At 33.9% G+C, this 23,935-nt stretch overlaps 1 protein-coding gene across 2 annotated transcripts in view; it reads right to left on the bottom strand.

The window, feature by feature from the left end:
- LOC133204390 (diphosphoinositol polyphosphate phosphohydrolase 1-like) overlaps positions 1-23,935 on the bottom strand; it is a 49,938-nt gene that overhangs the window by 7,128 nt on the left and 18,875 nt on the right. Inside the window, exon 4 of one of the 2 annotated variants that reach the window (XM_061340110.1) lies at positions 4,121-5,391. The exons of the other annotated variant lie outside the window; for it this stretch is intronic. Within the exon in view, the coding sequence (XP_061196094.1) occupies positions 5,279-5,391 (113 nt within the window). The 3' untranslated portion in view covers positions 4,121-5,278. Of the gene's footprint in view, positions 1-4,120; positions 5,392-23,935 lie in introns of those variants that run through there. 2 annotated transcript variants of the gene reach the window in all.

The following is a 23,935-nucleotide window of genomic DNA, read 5'->3' as shown; positions in this document are numbered from 1 at the left end:
CCCATAAGTCAGAAGCAATGAGCTTCTAATGTTCTCCATTACAAGATACGGTTTGGACAGAAATTGAACATTTTTGTAAAAATGACCTTGAACTTGACCAAATGACCCTAGATCAAGGTCATGACCACCTTCCGGTCATATGCAATCTTCATATGAGGTATGCACTTCAAATATTTCTCTGTTCAGGAGTTGAAGCCCAGACAAAAATTTTATACTTTTTCTGTCAGTAACCTTAAACTTAATGGATTGACCTTAGGTCAAGGTCAGGGCACAACTTCCAAACTTTGTTTGCACTTGGTCCAAGGTCAGGACACTTCCAAATTTTATTTGCTTGGAGAGGGGTATAATGAGTGTGTATTTGGAAATTAAACACAATTTTTTTTCTTCAATATCAACTGGGAGGAGTATATTCTTAAAACTAGAAAAATCAAAAAAAAGTTTATCATCTTTATGTCTATTCATATTGGTTGTATAAACAGGACTCCATCTGGAAGATTTTTACTTTTTACTCAGACCTTGCTTTTACAAATAGACTATTACAAAAAATAAAAGAGTCTTAGATTTTTAAAACTATTTATTCTTTTGTTTAAAAAATATACAATTTTCAACAACTTCATGATAAACATACAAGGAAGAAAAACATAACAAGCACCAACACATGCTTCAGATTGGGATTATCTCCCCTGTCACACAAACTAACTTCAATATTAATATCAAAGAGATCAATTTTGTTGCAGGTTTACACATATATTAAAGTTTCAGATTATCTCCTGTTTTAATGTTTTTCTATGCCCTATACAAATACAGATAGAGAAAATGTTCAAGGTGTTCAATAAACATAATCACAAACAAAAAAAAGATGTAAGAGTTTAACAGGTACTTGTAGCTAGATTTTCAATGAAAAAACATCAGCCAAAAAGAATGAAAAGGAAGTACACATATCATCACCTCATGAAGTAATACTGAACTGACCAAATAAAACACCATTATTTCAAAAACTCTTGCTTTCCTGCTCTCACTATTCAGAAATATATCACTACAGCCATATGTTTATTACAACTATAGTAATGATTTAAAATTATAATTATAGTTTTATGATTTTTCTGTTTGGAAATGTAAAATAAGACTAGATGTGTCAGACATGAATGCTCCTGCAAGTTTAACTAAGGGTTGGCATGAATTGTTGCTTTTTTTTTTTCCTTAAACAAGTTGTCCATACCACAACTTATTACCTACAAGCACATAAGCAGAGGAGGTCAGGAAAACTGAATATTTTCTATTGGAACTCTGGTGAAAATGGGTCCATCACAATGCAACCTGTAAGTCATCAAATGTGTACAAACTTTAAATCAGTTTATCACCTACAAGGACAGCAGAAAAAAATCCAAAAAACAATAATTAAATCTACAAGCACAGAATGAATCATTCTAATATTTTTTGAAAAAGTCTATAAGGGCAAACTATTGAGAAAAAGGGTCCATCTACATTGAAACTAAAGAACATAGCAATCAGAAGTCTCGGACAAGACTGAGGCTCTGCTGGTGTGTATAATGAAGATGTGTCTTAGTATAGTTTACTTGTGTTCCAAACCTTACTGAAATGAAACTTAAACTGTAGAGTAATGTTTTGAAAAAAATTCACAGAAATTTCTATTTTTAGTAAACTTCACATCCTTTTTTTTTTTAAATCAAAAACCAATATAAAGAATTCGAGTATAGTCTATTTGTGTATCAAATCTTATTGAAAGATTTGAAACTGTACTAAAATTGTAGAAGGAGTAGCCTTTTGAAAGAATTGTACATACAAAGATATTTCTATATTTAGTAACATCATATGGCATAATCAAAAACAAAAAAACAAATACACAGAATTATGTATCTTAGTCAAGTCTACTTTCATACCAAGTCGTATTGACTATAGGAGGAACAACATTTAGGTAGAATTTCAGAAATTTCTGTTTTTAGTAACCATGGCAATACCATAAGTCTAAATCAAAAAACCCAAGTATAAAAATATGTATCTTGCACAGGCACTTGTTTCTGTAAAAATTTTTTTAACCCATAGTAAAATAAAAATAACAATATGTGTGTTATCATTATACTATGGGTTAAAAAAGATTATTACAGAAACTAGTGCCTGTGGTATCTTGGTACAGTCTATTGTTGACCAAAATCAGACCAAAACTAAAGGAGGAGTAACATTTTGAAAAAAAAAAGATTACAAACAGATGGACAATGGACACCTTATCCATGCATAAGGTCTCCTGGTCTTGACCAATGACTATGCTCATTATTTTCAATCACAGAAAAATGTCGGGAAAACTACAACGGAATGATGGAAAAGGGTAACAATATATGCCCTGACCCTCAGTTTGCAGACATACATAAATGACAATCTAAATGGTCATGTTAAAGACCATCTATGTTCTTTAGATTTCATGTTCATGTAACAGATTACTTAAGGTATTATTGTCATATATTTATCTATGCTTGTATAACAAGAAATTATCTATGCTCTGAAATATATCACTGCTTACATAACAATAGATTATCTCTGCTTATATTAAGATTTATACATGCATGTTTCTATAATAAGAAATCTAAATCTGCTTGAAGTAATTTTTCCCTTTGCTTGTACAAGAGATTATCTTTGCTCAAAAAATAGTAACTGAGATTTATTTATGCCCATGTGTCTGAGATTTATATATGTCCTTAATTAAGTATCAGGCATCAATGCTCAGAAAACAAAGATTATCTAATTTAACAAAGATTATTCATGCTTATGTAGCACAATTTACCTATGCTTGTACAATAACAGAGATTATCTATGCCTATATAACATACATTCACCTATAAGGAACAATAAGTGTCAAATAATAATATACTTGACAGCTACAGTGTATAGTGATAACGCTAAAAAATATAAACAACAGCAGGGTAATCAAATGGGCTCACTTTTCGTGCCCTCAAGTTCTTTTCATAAATGCTGATTATTGTCATTTCAATGTGAAAGCAGATCTATTCCGATTCATTATAACCTGATAGATGTATAGTTTATACGTATTTTATTCTCCAAGAATTTACCCATTAGATGAACATGTATTTTCCAAAAAAAAATTAGTAACTTCCATAAAAAATGTAAAAATATGTGCCCATGAGTATATTACGTTTAAATGCTTATTCAAACCATCCCAGTGAGGTGTACAACACAAAGTTTAATCAATTTAATTTCATTATTAAAACAATTGTATATTTTTAATTTAATAAACATACATTTAAAAAAAATGCATCCTTTGGAAATTCTTGTGTGCTAAATATGATATTAAAAAGTATGTTAAACTTGGATTTTTAGCACTAATTTATTTTGACAAACTGGACCATTTCAAGAAACTAAGAAGAAGCACAACCATAAACATGATCAAGTTAAATTACTTACCAGGTATTCTAATTGCTCAGTAATATATTATCAGATTACTTCTTCAAAAATAAAAAAAAATCAAAGCAGAATAAATACAAATAAATAGTTAATACATACATCAAAAAGATGAATAGCAAGGGAGGAAATGAAGTTTAAAATGTTTTTTTGAAATATCTGTCGCTTTTGATTTTCATGTTTAAGGAAGGAGGGGGATATGTGCTTTTCAAAAAACAAAACATGAAGACTCGTAATACAAAAACAAATCAATCATTGCAAAAATACATCACTGAATCAAAAGCTAAAATCAGACGTAACCTAATAAACCGATACAGAATATACAACCTTACAATATGAAGGATATAAGGAGTGGAATTCTCTAGGCGAAAAAAAAAGAAATTACCCGGCATATGCAAAATGGTATCATTTTTAATACTGTGTGTTACTAATGAGGGACAATCCGTGGAATGTATATATAATATTGTATAACAGAGGGTACAGTGCACTAAAATACAGAACACAAGTACTATAAACAAACATACTCAAAAACTAATTGAGGATACAATAAAAACATCTGTATCATAATAGCAACATAAAGTAAAGCAGTATAGTGGAGAAAAAAATTGATTTTATACTCTGAATCAAAGTACACAAATACACAACTACACAAATACACAACTACACAAATACACAAAAATTACAGATTAGTGAAGAACAAGTAAGAGTGGAAATATGATAATGGAAGCAATTAACATTTCCTTTTACTTTTTTTTCTAGAAAATTAAAATATAACATTTTTATGAAAATCAAATTTCAAAAATCATTATTTTTTTTAAAAAATAAAAATATTAAACAATGGTTTTTTTGGTGATTTTTTTCCCCAATGCAAATCACAAGACAAGTGGGAATTACATGTTAATATTACAAAACTGGGAAGCCTATCCTTGAGCATATATGGAATAACTGCTTTTACTGACTAGGATGTTTTACAAAATGGTTACAATAAAATGTTTGTGTACAATAGTCCAAATAATTACTAGTTATATCAATGTCATGTAAACCACAATGAGTCCATACATTACTTATACAAGTCTTAGTCTTAAAAAAAGGAGCTGTTTATATTCTCCATCACAAAATTTGGAATCTGATGGGGGTTTTTTCCCTCCAGCACTTGTATTTTCTAAGCACTACTCCATTTTCCATTCCCTGTGGGCTACTGAAGTTTGATCACAGACCAGCTAATAACTCTCACACCCTTCCTACTGTCTGTATAAAGCAAAACCTCTAGAAAACCTCCAGAGAGCAACTATTTTCCCCAAGAAGTAATTTATTTAAATTATTTATTTACCACTCTACTTCAACCTCATCAACCACACATCAAGGAAGAGCTTTATTACATTTCCTGGAGGTGTCAACTATCAATAATTCAATAATTTTAGTGCTTGACGATGCACAAGATTAACTCTCAAACAATAAATACCAACTGTTAAATGAATTTACAATTAAATTTTCAATGAAAAGAATGTTTTAAAAAAAAATCACCTGACATTTTAAAAAATATATATATATTTCTGACATGGTTATTTGTAAACACTTTTCAACCAGACTTCAAGATGATATGTGCTAAATTACCAAAAGTATACTTTTGTAGTTTATGTTAAGGAAATAAACAATTTCATCTCAGGAACCAGAAACAATTTGATTAATTATACACTAATTCTAATAAACAGGACATGTATTGATCAATAATGGCCTCCAATGAAAACTCTGCATCAATATCTCAAATAGTACCACAGACATCAGTAGAGTGATGGTATAAAAAGAGAACAGATAATTTCTACTCTCTTGAGACGGCCACATGACGTCATGAGACCATTTCTCCTTCCTTCTTTAGGAGTTCTAAGTAGCTAACTTGGACTGGTTTGTGAGATAACCACTGGGGTGCTTCCTCAACAGTGAACCACTTTCTGATACGACCTGTAAGATAATAAAATGAATTTAGGAAATTTTTTGTCTATATAAGTGATGTAGAATTAAACACAATTTCAAAAATGTTTTAAAACATGAGTGAATCAAAACTTAGCAGGAGCTACAGCAAATTCAAAATAAAGGACACCTTAATCATTAATCTATATCTCTTTCCTATCTGAATCTTGGCTGTGACCTTTGAACTTAAATTGTTGAGACCAAGGATTTCATTTTATGCGAAGTTAAAAAAAGTTTTCACCATGATCAGTTTCTAAACTGAGATGGGCTATTGACAAATAAGTTGATGTTACAGGGGATTTGCAACTGCCTAGAGCATATTTTCCAACTTCTTGTTAAGGTCTTCCGCTCCAGGCGGAAGACCTTCTACTGATTCTGATGGTTAAGATTATTAAGGTCTTCCGCTCCAGGCGGAAGACCTTCTACTGATTCTGATGGTTAAGATTATTCTTATTATTCTTTTTTTTTTTTTTCCTAGACGCCAACTTTGAGATCTCATATCTCGCTCATTTCTCAACGGATTTTGCTCAAATTTGCAGGGTTTATAGACGTTACAAAACTCTATCAGAATGTTGTCAAACATTTCAAAAATCCACTTCCGCTTTTGGGTTATTTCCCTTTAAATGAAAATTTAGGGGGCTTCATTTCCAGACAAAGGCTCAGAGACTACAAGAGCTGAAGTAGAAATTTTACCGAATTTAAATAATAGAAGCATTGAAGTTGTGCACATCGGTTTTTGTTTTTCAATTTCTGTATTCAAAATGGCGCTAGAGAGGGGTCAAAAATTAGAACGCCTAAAAGACCGAAAATTTACACATATTTTCTTTTTTATCTTATAAACTAAAAATATTTTGATAAAACATGTAGAATAAAAGTTGTGCACAATTTTAAGGCCTTTCATTTGACACCACTAAAAAGGGTCTGGCCCCTAGAATTAGGGATCTGGGGCCCTTTAAAGTTTTTGCTTTATAACTCAAAAACGGTAAATATTTCGAAATAGCTGCCGCAAATAAAGTTGTTCTTTAACATCTTATTAATCTCATGAAAAGGTTATTTTGTTTGAGTCTTGTGTTCTAAATGAGCTAGAAGCATAACACATATACAGGTAAGTGTTTTCATTCAGCAAGTAAACAAGAGCTCTTTATGCGTGTAATTAAGATAAACTTACTATAAATAATAAACCTTGCTACATTAGATGCTAATATTCTTTAGAATCAAGTTCTTGAAGTATTTTGTGCTTTATTTCCAGATTATTTACTGACAACTTTCCCTTTTATTTCGTTTGTTTTCAAATTTGGATAAACCAGTCTACTAAACAGGGAAAAAAAGAGATAACCTTTTCTTCTTATCATATAAAAACAAACAATAAAGTTAGAAAATAAAACAAAACTTTAAACATAGACTATTCACAGCCAGTAAGTACACGCCTTTTACATTCACCTTGTGTGCTTACAATTATGTAACCCCTCCCTCGATAGCGCGTGGCAAAGGAGGTCACCGAGGATCAATCGGCGTGTGAACCAGCGACCTAAGGTCATACACAAAACAAACTATAGAATGGCCATTCCAAATACATTTTAACTAAGTGATGAGTGGATAAATATGTTGAATCTTTCAGATTATTTCATATCTTTGATTAAGTCGCTAGTACATTTCAATTTATATTTTATTCGCTGAATTACAAGAAAGTTGCATATTTATTCTTATAAACATTGCATTGTTGAGATAATTGCGCTTTGTGGAAAATTACAATGTACTTTAAAATAATTTCGAATCTTTCATATGATTTCGTCTTACTGTTTAATTACCACTCGCTCGTTTTAATCAGCTAGTCTTAACTGCCTTTCACTTATTCACTTCAAATTCAATGCATTTTGAATGCCGAAAAGACCACTTTCTTTGCGTAGTAAAGAAACAGTTTATTTATCTCTCTTTGATATTATTTAACGAGTTGCTATTTCTTTCATGAACATTAAACAGGATATATATAATTATCACGATAATTGTATGTTGAGGTCACATTTTTAATTGTCAGGAAAATCGAAAATAAAATTAAGTACTTTTGAGTTTGTATTATTTTCTTCCTAACTTACAATATTATTGCATACAAAATACTAGGTCGGACGCAAGTAACCTAAATCTTTCACTTGTATTTGAAAATTCTATCGAGCGTCGAATGAATTTTACCCGTTCAAAAGTGTACCAAAAAAACCCTTCCTATGCAGTTTTCTTTGGGAATCAATTGGCTTAGATAGTCTACTCCGACATGTGTTGACAAAACTCACGCAATGAGAAGCCATACATTTCAAAATTGGGACCTCTTGGTCAGTGCATGTGAAGATTACGCATGACAATTAGTGTCTGGAAAACGAAGTATGTTTTATAAGTGATTTGACAGGTTAAGATTTGTTCTCATTCCAAATTAAATACAAACACAAACCCGTTATTTTCTTTGTTATTTTATACCGTCAGTTATATCAGATATTGTGTTTTAAAAACGTGTTGTTTAGGAAGATTAATCTTATGCATTTGTTTTATTTCATCTAATAAACTGAATTTACCCATGACACGAATTACTTGTACATGCATGTAAGTACGCGTAAATGCGGTTTAATTTGTTTATGTGGAAGAGCGCCCAGAATAAATACACTTCGAACTCTGGAATTTCCCTATTTTACTGTTTAAATCATAGGTCCGCTCAGCTGACGAGTTGTTTTAATAACGGTAATAAATTATATTAAAGTCCTGGCCAGCGATCGTTACGGTTGGTGACATTGCAATTAAATAGGTCGGTACTAAGGTTCTAAGATACTAACGGGTATATATATTTTCACCTAATATGTTTTCATTAAGTGTTTTCATAAGAAGTAAATTGCTGGAGGATATCATGTTCTCCCTGATCACATCGATAGCGTGTAGAAACAGCGGTATATGAACACACGCTTTTGTACAAAGCAAACGTGTAAACAAAAAGGATGAGAAAAAAACGACGAAATAAAAACATTTCTCTATTTACTGAAATTATTGTCTTTAGACAGATAAAAATAAATGATTATCCGCCTGAGAACATGTGAAAATTATACCCAAATACAATGTAACGAAGGATTTTGGGTTTAATCCCGAGTACGCAATTATAGCAATGATGTGTACATGGACATGCAGAATACCGCTTTTTTTATCCTTCGTTCATGTGTTCCTCCTTAACGGAAAAAATTATCAGTAAATTATATTATACCGAACGAGGTTGAAAAATGCCGAACTTTATTTCTTAAAATTAACAGCAATTATCCGACTTTTCTCATATCACTGTAAAAATGCCCTAAAAACTAAAACCGTCTGGTTTGACTTTGTAAACGCGTTTTAGATCGGGTTTGAGATTTTTATTAAATGTCTGGAGTATTTCGCTTATTCTACAAGTCCTTATAATGAAAGAAAACACTGGCAGATTTAGAGGAGGTTCAGGGGGCCTGCCCCTACTGGCGGATTTAAGGGGGGCGTGGGGGCGCACGCCCCCCCCCCCTTAAAATTTTCAAAATATGACATGACTAATATTAATAATGCCATACTTTGGTTTTATAATTAATGGTCAATTAAAAAATGGTAATTTTATTTTATGACTAAGTATCGGTTTTCTTAAAAATCAAGTCTGAAAACCTTGCATTCCCTAGGCTATGAATATTATCTCATAATTATTCAAGCCGGAAAACGTCTCCCGCCTTCGTTTGAAGGGTAAACAGCACTTGTCAATTTCCTATCATGATGCAAGGAAAAATACTGCAATATTTAAGGTATCCGACCCATAATAGCCTCAGATTCAGTGAATTTGAATGTATAACAGATATAAATATATTGGCTGAATACTCAGTATAAGTAGACATTATCTTCATGTTTTAGTATCAATATGTAAGAGCGGAATGTGTCCTAATTTTTGACCTTGTCCTGTCCTTGAAGAGTTATCCCCCTTTGCTTTTTATTAATAAAAATCAATTCTAAAGAAATCTATCTCGTAAAACTTTAGTTTTCAATCGCTTTTCTATTCCTTGTAATTGAATACATCTTTCCACCACAGCATTTTTGGATATGCTTAGTATTTAAATTTTTATTTTCAAAAATTTGCGTGTCCCCATAAACATCAATGCAATCTTCATTAATTAATTACTGCTTAGGTAATTATATTTTTGAAAATTTCTCTGGGTAAATCCTTTACTACTCTAAAATGCTTTGAATTAATAAAGTATTTAATACAGGATGGATAATTAAGGTTAGAAAATTAGGTCCTAATAAGGGTCGGATACCTTAAAGGCTGGTCGAAGGTAGATAACATTCGGCAAACCTCGGCTGATTCCGTCACCTTCATCCAGATGAGGTACGAATCGGCCGAGGTGTGCCGAGTGAGGTAAATAAATGAATTTAAAATCAGACGGTCTACGTTACAAACCTATCCACTGATTGATGTATTTATTTATCAAATGGTGTAACTATGCAGTAATTTACTTACATAGATACAAGACTTTTTTTAACGTCAGGATATAGGTTAGGATGATCACAGTGTAACTTCGCCCACCTGGTTAATTTCGACCGTTCATAAATACCTTAAAATAATTTGTTTATAACCCATTATAGTGTACACACATCTATTTTATGCAGAAAGAAAATGCATTTTTCATATACAAATCAATGTCGATAATAATAGGCGAAATTTATTTCTTCACTGGAAAATTACATCCAAGAAGAAACTTTATCGCCCGAAAAATTACGGACGAGTATTTTTAAACCATTGCTGGGAATTATCAGTTTATCACCTCTGAAAATATCTTGTATATACAGAAAGACACAGTGGATATTACTGGCGTGAAATTTATCAACTATGTTTAAATTTGCACTTAAATTCATACCTTTTAAATTTATAGTATTTAGTTTTTACAAATAAAATGCAAATCAGCTGAACAGAAATCGGCCGAAGTTACCCTTTGCATGAATACGGCGTCAGCAGGTAACTCAGTTTGACCAATGAAAATGACGCAATGCTATTTGTTACCAGAAAAAAATCATGACCACCGTCCGTATAAAAAAGTATTAGGATAAGTATTATGTACAAGAATACTCCGTAGAAACTAGTTCTATAACCGTGAAAAAATCATCTGTTTTGTTTACATGCGGTTTAGATGCCTGCGCATATATATACATGTACATTTGTAGCATACCTTGACAAATCGGTAAATCAGTCTCTAGGCAGCTGGTGCACTTAATGTCTTCAAATTAGGTACATTTTGAAAATTGCTTTTTTTTCTTTTTGTCAGCATTTTTTCACAAACTTTTATGTTTTACAACAGAATAATTTAAATTAATACATATATTTTTTTAAATTAGAGACGACGCGAATAATTTCATTTATATTTGCACATCGATCGAAAATACCCCGTGTGCGGTCGAAATTACCCAACACACATATCTTGTAAATCGAACACATTTATTTTATATCATGACGAATAATACATATAATACAATTTAATCTGAACAGTAAAAGGTATTCCGAAGGAAAAAGGATCCAGTAAAAGTTGAGCGTAATACATGTAATAGGCAGTGACATACTTGAACAAATCTAAATATAAAAAAATAATCGGTCGAAATCACACCACCCTACCCTACAGTGTATCTGTCATATATGTATAATACTTACAAAAACAAACGTTTCAATATCCAATTTTTCAACATTCAGATATTTTTTGTGTATCATTGTGCTTCGTTTATTTCATACTGCTATAAAAGGGAACTGCACGTTACAGCGAGTTTGTTTATTTTGTTTCGTTGCCTGCGGTGGAGATACATGTGTAGGTCAGTGAATGGAATTTAAAAAAAAAAAAAACCCACTTTTTGGAATAACATTAGAGTTACATACAAATATCAGGTTGACTAGCATCCTTGCTGAAATAACAATGATTCAGAACGACTTCTAAGATACACGAAGTTCGGAGATTCACGAAGTTCGGAGATACACAAAGTTTCTGCTTTCTCAAGAGTAAATTTGAAATAAAAATTATCGAATGATTAATAAATTTGTACATTATTCTTAAGCAGACGTGAAATTCCTACAAAGACTTTAGAGTATTGTAAGTTACAAACTAAATTCATATCTTATAGGCTTTTGTGTAAAGGAAGTAATCAATACCACTATTTTTGTGTCTGGTTTTACTGACTCTTAAAATTCACGTAAACCCAGGAGCTTCCGGGGGCTTCGCGCCCTGGGCCACCACCAGGGCTTCGCCCTGGACCCACTGGGGGCCTTAAGGCGGTCCCCAGACTCCCTGCCTGAACGAAGTTATCCACGCCCCCCCCCCCCCCCAATCATAAATCCTGTATCCGCCCATGGCGCCCTTTTGTATCCAAAATATACACAAGATTTAATAAATCAATTTATTATGTGGCTTTGGGCCCCTACCCCGGCACAAAACTGGTCGGGCCCCCTTTTCAAGATTCCTGTATCCGCCACTGAAAAAGAATGTGTTGTTCTCTTGGATGTCGATATCTGAATTATGTTTTATTTAAACACCTAGTCTAATATATCATGGGCGCCCATTAGGACGATTATTTGTTTTTAGCTCACCTGAGCCAAAGACTCAAGTGAGCTTTTCTGATCAAAATTTGTCCGTTGTCTGTCGTCGTTGGCGTCGTTGTCGTCGTCGTTGGCGTGAACTTTTCACAATTTCAACTTCTTCTCCAGAACTACTGGGCCAATTTCAACCAAACTTGGCGCAGAGTATCCTTGGGTGAAGGGGATTCAAGTTTGTTCAAATGAAGGGCCACGCCCTCTTTCAAGGGGAGATAATAAAGAATTAGTGAAAAATTAATAGCATCTTTTAAAAATCTTCTCCTCAAGAACCACAAAGCCAGGGAAATTGAAACTCATGTGGAAGCATCCTCAGGTAGTGTAGATTCAGGTTTGTTCAAATTATGACCCCCGGGGGTAGGGCGGGGCCACAATGGAGGATCAAAGTTTTACATAGAAATATATAGGAAAAACCTTTAAATATCTTCTTCTCAAGAACAGGAAAGCCCTAATTGGTCATATTTATATGAAAGCATCCTCAGGTAGTGGAGATTCAAATTTGTCCAAATCATGACCCTAGGGGGTAGGGCTGGGCCACAATGGAGGATCAAACTTTTGCATAGAAATATATAGGAAAAACCTTCAAAAATCTTCTTTTCAACAACAGCAAAGCCATGATAAGTCATATTTATATGGAAGCATCCTCAGGTAGTGTAGATTCAAGTTTGTTCAAATCATGACCCCCGGGGGTAGGGCGGGGCCACAATGGAGGATCAAACTTTTGCCTAGAAATATATAGGAAAAAACTTTTAAAAATCTTCTTCTCAGGAACAGCAAAGCCCCAATTGGTCATATTTATATGGAAGCATCCTCAGGTAGTGTAGATCCAAGTTTGTTCAAATCATGTTCCTCGGGGGTAGGGCGGGGCCACAATGGAGGATCTAAGTTTAACATAGAAATATATAGGAAAAACCTTTAAAAATCTTCTTCTCAAGAACAGCAAAGCCATGATGAGTCATATTTATGTGGAAACATCCTCAGGTAGTGTAGATTCAAATTTCTTCAAATCATGACCCCGGGGGGTAGGGCGGGTCCACAATGGAGGATCAAAGTTTTGCATAGAAATATATAGGAAAAACTTTTAAAAATCTTCTCAGGAATAGCAAAGCCCCAATTGATCATATTTATATGGAAGCATCCTCAGGTAGTGTAGATCCAAGTTTGTTCAAATCATGACCCTCGGGGGTAGGGCGGGGCCACAATGGAGGATCTAAGTTTAACATAGAAATATATAGGAAAAACCTTTAAAAATCTTCTTCTCAAGAACAGCAAAGCCATGATGAGTCATATTTATGTGGAAGCATCCTCAGGTAGTGGAGATTCAAATTTGTTCAAATCACGACCCCGGGGGATAGGGCGGGTCCACAATGGAGGATCAAAGTTTTGCATAGAAATATATAGGAAAAACTTTTAAAAATCTTCTTCTCAGGAACGGCAAAGCCCCAATTGGTCATATTTATGTGGAAGTATCCTCAGGTAGTATAGATTTAAGTTTGTTCAAATCATGACCCCCCTGGGGTAGGGCGGGGCCACAATGGAGGTTCCATGTCTGAAATAGATATATTATAGGAAGGTATCTTCTGATGAAGAACTGCAAAGCCATGATTAGTGATTTTGATATGGAAGCCTCTTCAGGTAGTGTAGATTCAAGTTTGACCCCCAGGGATATGGATGGGCCACAATGGGGGATCAAAAATTTCTTACATAGAAACATATTGGAAAATATCTTCTTCTCAAGAAATGAAAATCATGTTTAGTCATTTTGATATGGAAGCATCCTCAGGTAGTGTAAATTCAATTTCTTTTTTTCAAATGATAACCCCCAGGGGTAGTTTGGGGCCCAATGGGGATTGAAAGTTTTACATAAGTACACATAGAAAAAATATTTCTTCTCAAGAACAGAAAAGCTATGTTTAGTCATATTGATATGGAAGTATCCTCGGGTAGTGTAGATTCAAGTTTGTTCAAATGATGACCTCTGGGATAGGGAGGAGCCACAATGGGGGATCAAAATTTTACAAAGGAATATATGGGAAATTTTTTTTTAAAATCTTCTCAAGTACAACAAAGCCATTTATTATATCGACATGGAAGCATCATCAGGTAGTTTAAAATTCACCCCCCAACCCCCAGTAATCTTTTTAATACTGAACTGATTTGTGTCTAGCTAATGTGCTCAGGTGAGCGATGTGGCCCATGGGCCTCTTGTTTAAAATAAAGTGGTTCTTACGGATGTTATAAAAAACCTTATAAACGGCTAAATAATTACATGTATTTAATTCATCTACTGTAAATGTTAGTTTAGTTCTTTGCTTTCATAATCTAACTTTTATAAATTAACACGAAAGTCGTTCGATCGTATACAAATACTCAGAAGCAATCTTTCATATTTAATGAACGTATAGGTGAATAAATTTCCTCTCATCACTATACGTAAACCCCCATCCTCGAAATAAATAGAATGTTTTCCTTCGCAGTCGGTTGGTTTTACCAGGTACATGTAAGTACAGGTGAGGATGGAGCTTTACAGAAGCAGGTGATGAATTCCGAGAGAAAGGCACTGCCTATTTTATATACATGTACATTCCTAGGGACCTGGTTTTCTGAACCGATCTCACAGTTATTCAAAAACCTAGTTAGAAATTCTCTCTCTCTCTCTCTCTCTCTGAAATGCAGGCCCGTCAATTGTAAAAAAAAAAAATAACAAAATAATTTCAATTTTTAATAAGTATCTCATCTCCCAAGCCAAAGACACAAATAAGCTTTTGCTGTTCATAATTTTTCATCTTTGTTTGCTAATCTTGTTGTATATAAGCATTATCGTCGTTGTTGTTCTAAAGCTACTTGTAAATTTTTCTCATTTTTATCTTATCAAGAACCACTGGACCATAACAACGAAAATTAACACAGAATATTTTTTGTAAAGTTTTGTTCAAATGAAGGGTCACATCCTCTTTTAACGGATACATATAGTAAAAATTAGATGGGGTCCAGGCGCAGATCAAGGAATTTTTTTCCACGGAGAGGGGGGGGGGAGGGGATGCCAATAAAAAAAATATTTCAACCCAGAAATTTCTTGACGAGCCAAAAAAAAAAAAAAGAAACTCTTTTCCAAAACGTGAAAAACCTATTTCGTGTGTGTGTTTGTGTGTGTATGGGGGGGGGGGGGGGTCGTTGACTTTTAAAACTTCATACCTAAGACTTTTCATACCATTTTAACACAGATCCGCGTTTTCGAGGAAGGGTCCGCGTTTTCTAGGGGGGGGGGGGGATGGTCACTTTTATTTGTTTAGTATATACATTTAACTGCCCCCAACCCCCTCTAGATCCGCACATGGGGTCATTTGAAAATAATATTCTCAAGAATCCCTGGACTAGAATGAGAAAATTTCCAACATAGCATACTTTCAATTTTTTTTCAAATATTGATTCCAGGGAGAAAGTTTGGGCCGGAAAGAGTGTTCATAATTTTACATAGGAATTTATATATCCCCCCAAACGAAGTGTGTGGGTTTGGGGTGGGGTGTTTTGAGTCTTTTGGAATCACACTCTCCGTCTGCCTAGCTGTCCGTTTGTACGTGTTTGTTTGCCAAGGATATTATAACTTTGTTATGAAGAAACTGGAAGGTCATACTTGGTACAAAAATTACTAATGATCCGAAGGTGTGTCATAGTTTTGATCCAACATCATTCCGGCAAGTTCAGGGTCACTGGAAAAAAATAGCAAGTATCATACTTGATACAGGAATTACTTATGACAAAATTAAAGGGTTTGACACGACCTTCATCCAAGGTCATTCCTGTAAGTTCAAGGTCACTGACAGAAAAGTGTAAGATTACTGTATGTGCTATAATTTTGGATGTTCATACTTGGAACAAAGATTGCTTATGATCCACCGGTTTGAGATAACATAGTACTAGACTGGCAGAAGAAGTGGCAAAATTCGTGCCTGGATTATAAATTTATAAGGGGTGGGAGGAACAAAGGAAACTTTTTCTCAGATTGCTTGAGATGGGTTTGTCCTGATCTTGAACAAAGGTTTTTCCGGCAAGTTCAAGGTCACTGGCAGATAAATATTAATTTTTTTCCATGCTATAACTTTGTAATATAAAATCACTGGAAGCTTTTACTTGATACAGAGATTGCTTATGATCCAAGAATGTGTTTTGACTTTGATCCAAGGTCTTTCTGGCAAGTTCAAGGTCACTGACAGAAAAGTGCAATATTCTTTTTCAGGTATTTCTTTGTCATTGAGTATCACTGGAAGCTTATAATTTGTTCAAAGGTTGTTTTTGACCTTAACATAGGTCATTTAGGCAAGTTCAAGGTCACTGATATAATAAGTGTAAAATTCAAAAAGGTCTAGTCGCCCAAGTGGCGCAGTGGTACATGTAAGAGTGTCTGCTCTAGAGTCGTGGATTAAGGAGTTGATCCTTACGTCGCAGGTTCGAATCCCACTGTGGGACGCAGAGACTGATCCTTCGGATGAGACCGTACAAACTGAGGTCCCGTCTGGCAGTAGGTGCTGGCACGAAAAAGATCCCTCACTGCTCAATGGCCATGTGTGCCAAGTATAGGTCAAAATTTGCAGATCTCCATCGGCAAATGGTGGCGTCTCCATATGATTGAAAAATTCTCGAGAGGGACGTTAAACAACATACAAACAAATAAACAAAAAGGTCTATAATTTTGTAATAGAAAAAATTGCATGCATTTGCATTTCACTGAAAAGATGATAAATATATCATCCAGAGTGTGTAATGGCCTTGGCTTAAATTCGAGGTCACTTAGAATATGATGTTTTGGATGAATAGTCTGAAAGAATACGTGACTGAATTTTTTTTATGTCGGTGACATAAAGATGGTGTTTGCTCTTAACAAGCTGCAGAATGTGTTATGGCTTGACGCAAGGTTATTTGGAGAAGTTCAAGTTCACTGACAGGGGAATTTTACATTCCTTTACTGTCTTTCTACTGTTGAAACATTGAAAGTTGATGCCCCTTACAGGATTGTTTATTACCTTAAAATGTTGCATGACCTTGACTCAAGGTCGCTCTGTCCTGTCTGGAGCTCCGACGGAAGACCTATTCGTTGCATTGCAACGAGCTCGGCTCTAGTTCTTATTATTCTTTTTTTTTTTCCTAGACGCCAACTTTGAGACCTCATATCTCGCTCATTTCTCAACAGATTTTGCTCAAATTTGCAGGGTTTATAGACGTTACAAAACTCTATCAGAATGCTGTCAAACATTTCAAAAATCCACTTCCGCTTTTGGGTTATTTCCCTTTAAATGAAAATTTAGGGGGCTTCATTTCCAGACAAAGGCTCAGAGACTACAAGAGCTGGAGTAGAAATTTTACCGAATTTAAATAATAGAAGCATTGAAGTTGTGCACATCGGTTTTTGTTTTTCAATTTCTGTATTCAAAATGGCGCTAGAGAGGGGTCAAAAATTAGAACGCCTAAAAGACCGAAAATTTACACATATTTTCTTTTTTATCTTCTAAACTAAAAATATTTTGATAAGACATGTAAAATAAAAGTTGTGCACAATTTTAAGGCCTTTCATTTGACACCACTAAAAAGGGGCTGGCCCCTAAAATTAGGGATCTGTGGCCCTTTAAAGTTTTTGCTTTATAACTCAAAAACGGTAAATATTTCGAAAAAGCTGTCGTAATTAAAGTTGTTATTTAACATCTTATTGATCTCAAGAAAACGTTTTTTGTTTGAATCTTGTGTTCTAAATGAGCTAGAAGCATAACACATATACAGGTAAGTGTTTCATTCAGCAAGTAAACAAGAGCTCTTCATTCGTGTAATTAAAATAAACTTACTATAAATAATAAACCTAGCTACATTAGATGCTAATATTCTTTAGAATCAGGTTCTTGGAGTATTCTGAGCTTTATTTCCAAATTATTTACTGACAACTTTCCCTTTTTATTTCGTTTGTTTTCAAATTTGGATAAACCAGTCTACTAAACAGGGGAAAAAAGATAACCTTTTCTTCTTATCATATAAAAACAAACAAGAAAGTTAGAAAATAAAACAAAACTTTAAACATAGACTATTCACAGCCATTAAGTACACGCCTTTTACATTCACCTTCTGTGTTTACAATTATGTAACCTCTCCCTCGATAGCGCCTGGCAAAGGAGGTCACCGGGGATCAATCGGCGTGTGAACCAGCGACCTAAGGTCGTACACAAAACAAACCATAGAATGGCCATTCCAAATACATTTTGTAAACTAAGTGATGAGTGGATAAAAATGTTGAATCTTTCAGATTATTTCATATCTTTGATTAAGTCGCTAGTACAAGTTCAATTTATATTTTATTCACTGAATTACAAGAAAGTTGCATATTTATTTTTATAAACATTGTATTTCTCGATATCGAGATAATTGCGCTTTGTGGAAAATTACTTTAAAATCATTTCGAATCTTTCATATGAATCATATGATTTCGTCTTACTGTTTATCACTCGCTCATTTTAATCAGCTAGTCTTAACTGACTTCAAATTCAATGCATTTTGAATGCCGAAAAGACCACTTTGTTTGTGTATTAAAGAAACAGTTTATTTATCTCTCTAATATTATTATTTAACGAGTTGCTATTTCTTTCATGAACATTAAACAGCATGTATATAATTATCACGATAATTGTACGTAGAGGTCACATTTTTAATTGTCGGGAAAATCGAAAATAAAATTAAGTACTTTTGAGTTTGTATTATTTTCTTCCTAACTTACAATATTATTGCATACAAAATACTAGATCGGACGCAAATAACCTAAATATTTCACTTGTATTTGAAAATTCTATCGAGAGTCAAATGAATTTTACCCGTTAAAAAGTGTACAAAAAAAACCATCCTATGCAGTTTTCTTTGGGAATCAATTGGCTTAGATAAGTCTACTCCGACATGTGTTGACAAAACTCACGCAATGAGAAGCCATACATTTCAAACTTGTGACATCTTGGTCAGTGCATGTGAAGATTACGCATGGCAATTAGTGTCTGGAAAACGAAGTATGTTTTATAAATGATTTGACAGGTTAAGATTTGTTCTCATTCCAAATTAAATACAAACACAAACCCGTTATTTTCTTTGTTATTTTATACCGTCAGTTATATTAGATAGATTGTTTTAAAAACATGTTGTTTAGGAAGATTAATCTTATGCATTTGTTTTATTTCATCTAATAAACTGAATTAACCCATGATATGAATTACTGGTACATGCATGTAAGTACGTGTAAATGCGGTTTTATTTGTTTATGTGGAAGAGCGCCCAAAATAAATACACTTCGAACTCTGGAATTTCCCTATTTTCCTGTTTAAATCACAGGTCCGCTCAGCTGACGAGTTGTTTTAATAACGGTAATAAATTATATTCAAGTCCTGGCCAGCGATCGTTACGGTTGGTGATATTGCAATTAAACAGGTACTAAGATACTAACGAGTATATATATTTTCAGCTAACATGTTTTCATTAGAAGTAAATTGCTGGAGAATATCATGTTCTCCGTGATCATATCGATAGCGCGTAGAAACAGCGGTATATGAACACACGCTTTTGTGTACAAAGCAAACGTATAAATCAAAAGGATGGGAGAAAACGATGAAATAAAAACATTTCTCTATTAACTGAAATTATTGTCTTTAGACAGATAAAAATAAATGAATATCCACCTGAGAACACATGAAAGTTATACCCAATACAATGTTACGAAGGATTTTGGGTTTAATCCGAGTACACAATAGCAATGATGTGTACATGTACATGCAGAATACCGCTTTTTTTTTTATACTTCGTGCAAGTGTTCCTCCTTAACGGAAAAAATCATCAGTAAATTATATTATACCGAACGAGGTTGAAAAATGACGAACTTTTTTATTTCTTAAAATTAACAGCAATTATCAGACTTTTCACATATCACTGTAAAAATGCCATAAAAACTAAGACCGTCTGGTTTGACTTTGTCAACGAGTTTTAGTTCGGGTTCGAGATTTTTATTAAATGACTGGAGTATTTCGCTTATTCTGCAAGTCTTTACAAGGTTAGCTTTTTAAAAAAAGCTGAGAGTCAGCCGCTGGAATACAGAAAGTTTCTTTCATGCTTTGTGATGGTATATGACTTGTTTTATTCATCATGTTGTGTTTCTTAAAAGTCATTGTAATCTACATTAAATTCGCCTAATCGTTTTCTTACTTGGAACACAATGTTGTATAAATAATAAAGCATAGAATAAATTTTAGTTAGACTACATCGTGATCATTATAATGACCTCCAATTAATTTCTCTTGGGCGCGGACATCAGAGAAAGTTCGTCTCAGAAATGAGCAAAGCCATTAGAGCCGAGTCATTGAACGTTGACGGATGTATACGAGGGTTGTCCCCCAAAAAAAAAAACACGAACATTTTCAATATTTTTTGTTTCACTAATATTATAAAGTTAAAAATTGGCATGCATTAAAATCAACATTTTTGAAATAATTCACAGAAATTTCAGTAAATAATATCTATAAATAGATTTTTTTATTTTGGTAAAGGAATCATTCAAAACAGCTGCCGGCGCAACACCGACGACGTCAAAATGTAATTCGTGGAGTTTTTGAATTTGTTCAGGAATCGTGCGTCTTTAAAAAATCGTTTATGCATAAATTCGATAGTGCATTTTATTTTCTTTTAGTTACCGAGTTATTTATTTCACACGTGTACTGCAGTTAAGAATAAATCAAGGATTAAATTCTTTTAATAAAAAATTTCCCAAACCCGATCATAAACCTAACTGCTCGAATACTTAACGATGGTCTCCATGCATGACTCTAGCCTTTTCAGTTTATCGTCTTTTTTGTTGGTCAACCAAACGCTTCTTCCATCGGATAACCAGTCCATTCATATTTGAACCTCTTTTACTATGTATGCACCTGTGATTGATACATGTATTTGTGTCGTTCCCTCGTTCCCAGCTCTTTTTCCGTATGAACAGGAGTCAAACCCCGCTCCACACAACACATAGTGATAATTTGGTGCGCCGCATTATCGCTCGACATTGCCATTTTTAGCAATATCTAATTATAAGTGTTTGTGAATATAACGTAATATTTTTGTTATTTATGAAGTCAGAGTATTGATTTTTTTTTTTACACACGAGTACTCTAGATCATAAAGTTTCTATAATTTTTGTCACATTATATATCCATATAGCCTGGTAATAAAGAAAACATTGCTGTCAATGCTATTTTTGAATGTCAAGAAATTGCCGTGCGCCGGCCACCGATATTTAACACATTGAATGATGTTTAAAAATGCAAATGGCATTGAAACCTTATTATATTTAGCCAAAATTACAAAAAAATAATTTCCCAACTTTATGCAAAAATGAATGATTTTGGTCAGGTAGTTTATGTTTAAAAAGTTCGCGTTTTTAACAACCCTCGTACATTTTCATTGTTAAGTTCTATAAATGATATAGATTGTGATACAAAAAAAGAAGGTAGACTTTGGGTTAGCTTGTTTTAATTATTATCAAATAAAAGTTTTTAATCGTGCAGGTTCCAGGCAATGCATGATGGGGGGGGGGGGGGGGGCATAGTACATGTATATTTAAATCAATTTCTTAGTTTAAGCATCCATTTTAGTGTTATTAAGAAAGAAAAGAATTGCTTCCAGAATAAGGTAGTGAAAGCCATGGAAAACAATTCAAACTGGAAATTCAAAATATGTTTATACATGCAGTGCGTATATACCCTAAAATGTAACTGATGATGTCTACCATCAAACCAAAACTAGATTAATTAACATACTGGATTTCATCTCTCTCACTCTTTCTCGTTGGGGGGAGGGGGGGATCCTGTCTATAAATCCGCGCAGTTTCTCTCAACTATCGCAGTTCTACTGTGGTCATTTTTTCATCATCATGTAAATTATAAAAATCTATCTCTGATGTTTTCATAACTTTTATCATTAAAGTGAAAAGAGATTTTTTCACTGTTTTGGGACCTTTGTAGCCCCGTACATGTCTTATGCAAGGTATTGATCGAGGGGGTCTTGCATCAGGTACACCCAAATCCTTGACTTGCAACGGCAATTGAGGTTTTATATATATCCAATTGTTATATGTGCTCAACATACAAACTTCGCATCTTTTATAAGAAGCACTGAAATATTTTCATAGAATTATATAAAACAGCGCAAATTTCCTACTTAGAACAATCTATGTCTTTAATTTTTCGTCGAGAACGAAGCACACTCACGGCCTCGATCTATTTATAGACTGTATTGTGTGTGAAGAAGCACGCCCTCTGGTTGGAGCAAAGTGTAAATCTTTTTCCCAGAATTCCAAATTACGCAAGCGCACTTGCAGTTTCATCCCACCGTAAATAGTCAGCCCGTGGGCTGACTAATAATGTAAAAAACACTGGCAGATTTAGAGGAGGTTCAGGGGGCCTGCCTCCTTTTTGTATCCAAAATATAGACAAGATTTAATAAATCAATTTTTCATGTGGCTTTGGGCCCCTACTCCGACCCAAAACTGGTCGGGCCCCTAGATAGAATGTTCTATCGTTAAAATGATAAATGTCCTACGGACCCAGTTTAACGATAGAATGCGTTTCGTGTATTGTCTATGTAGCAAAGAAAATACGGGAGATAACTCTAACTCAGTGCATTTACTATGAAAAATCCCGAGAGTTCCGAATGTCAACATTGTGTATAAATTTGAAACGAGTAAAAAACGTTGGTGAAAAAGTGTTGAATTCTTCCATTATATGGATTAAATTTTTAAATGAAAGGTATTTACTGTCTCAAAAAGGTTTGTTATGATTAATTTGACTGTTATTTTCAATTCAACTTCATTAATTTTCTCAAAAATTGTTCCGGAGCGATTCTGCAATTTTCTGCTACATTACGGGTATATTGGAGGCATTCTAACTGTGGTGAGGGCCAGTCCCGAGACACAGTTAGATTATTCTAACTAGTCGGGCCCCCTTTTCAAGATTCCTGTATCCGCCACTGAAAAAGAATGTGTTGTTCTCCTGGATGTCGATATCTGAATTATATTTTAATTAAACATCCTGTCTAATATATCATGGGCGTCCATAATAGGACGATTATTTGTTTTTTAGAATAAAGTGGTTCTTACAAATGTTAAAAAAAACTTATAAACGACTGAATAGAACAAATGTTAGTTTAGTTCTTTGCTTACATAATCTAACTTTAATAAATTAACACGAAAGTCGTTCGATCGTATACAACATGTACAAATACTCAAAAGCAATCTTTCATGTTTAATGAACATATAGGTGAATAAATTTCCTCTCATCACTATACGTATACCCCATCCCCGAAATAAATAGAATGTTTTCCTTCGCAGTCGGTTATGTAAGTACAAGTGAGGATGAAGCTTTACAGAAGCAGGTGATGAATTCCGAGAGAAAGGCACTGCCTATCTTATATACATGTACATTCCTAGGGACCTGGTTTTCTGACATGTCACTGTTATTCAAAGACCTAGCTAGAAATTCTCTCTCTCTCTCTTTGAAATACAGGCCCGTCGATCGTAAAAAAAATGACAAAATAATTTCAATTTTTAATAAGGATCTCATCTCCCAAGCCAAAGGCCCAAGTAAGCTTTTCTGTTCATAATTCTTCATCTTTGTTTGCTTTCTTGGTGTATATAAGCGTTATCGTCGTTGTCGTTCTAAAGCTACTTGTAAATTTTTCTCATTTTTATTTTATCAAGAACCATTGGGCCATAACAACGAAAATTAACATAGAATATTTTTGGTAAAGTTTTGTTCAAATGAAGGGTCACATCCTCTTTTAACGGATACATGTAGTAAAAATTATATGGGGTCCAGGCGCAGATCAAGGATTTTTTTTCCAGGGGGGGGGGGATCCCAATAAAAAAAAATATTT

Source organism: Saccostrea echinata, unplaced genomic scaffold, assembly GCF_033153115.1.
Source record: "Saccostrea echinata isolate AGI-Se365-2 ecotype Australia unplaced genomic scaffold, CSIRO_AGI_Sech_v1 ptg000053l, whole genome shotgun sequence".
NCBI lineage: Eukaryota > Metazoa > Mollusca > Bivalvia > Ostreida > Ostreidae > Saccostrea > Saccostrea echinata.
Note: the sequence above shows the minus strand (reverse complement) of the source record. Positions and strands in the feature narration are given on the sequence as shown.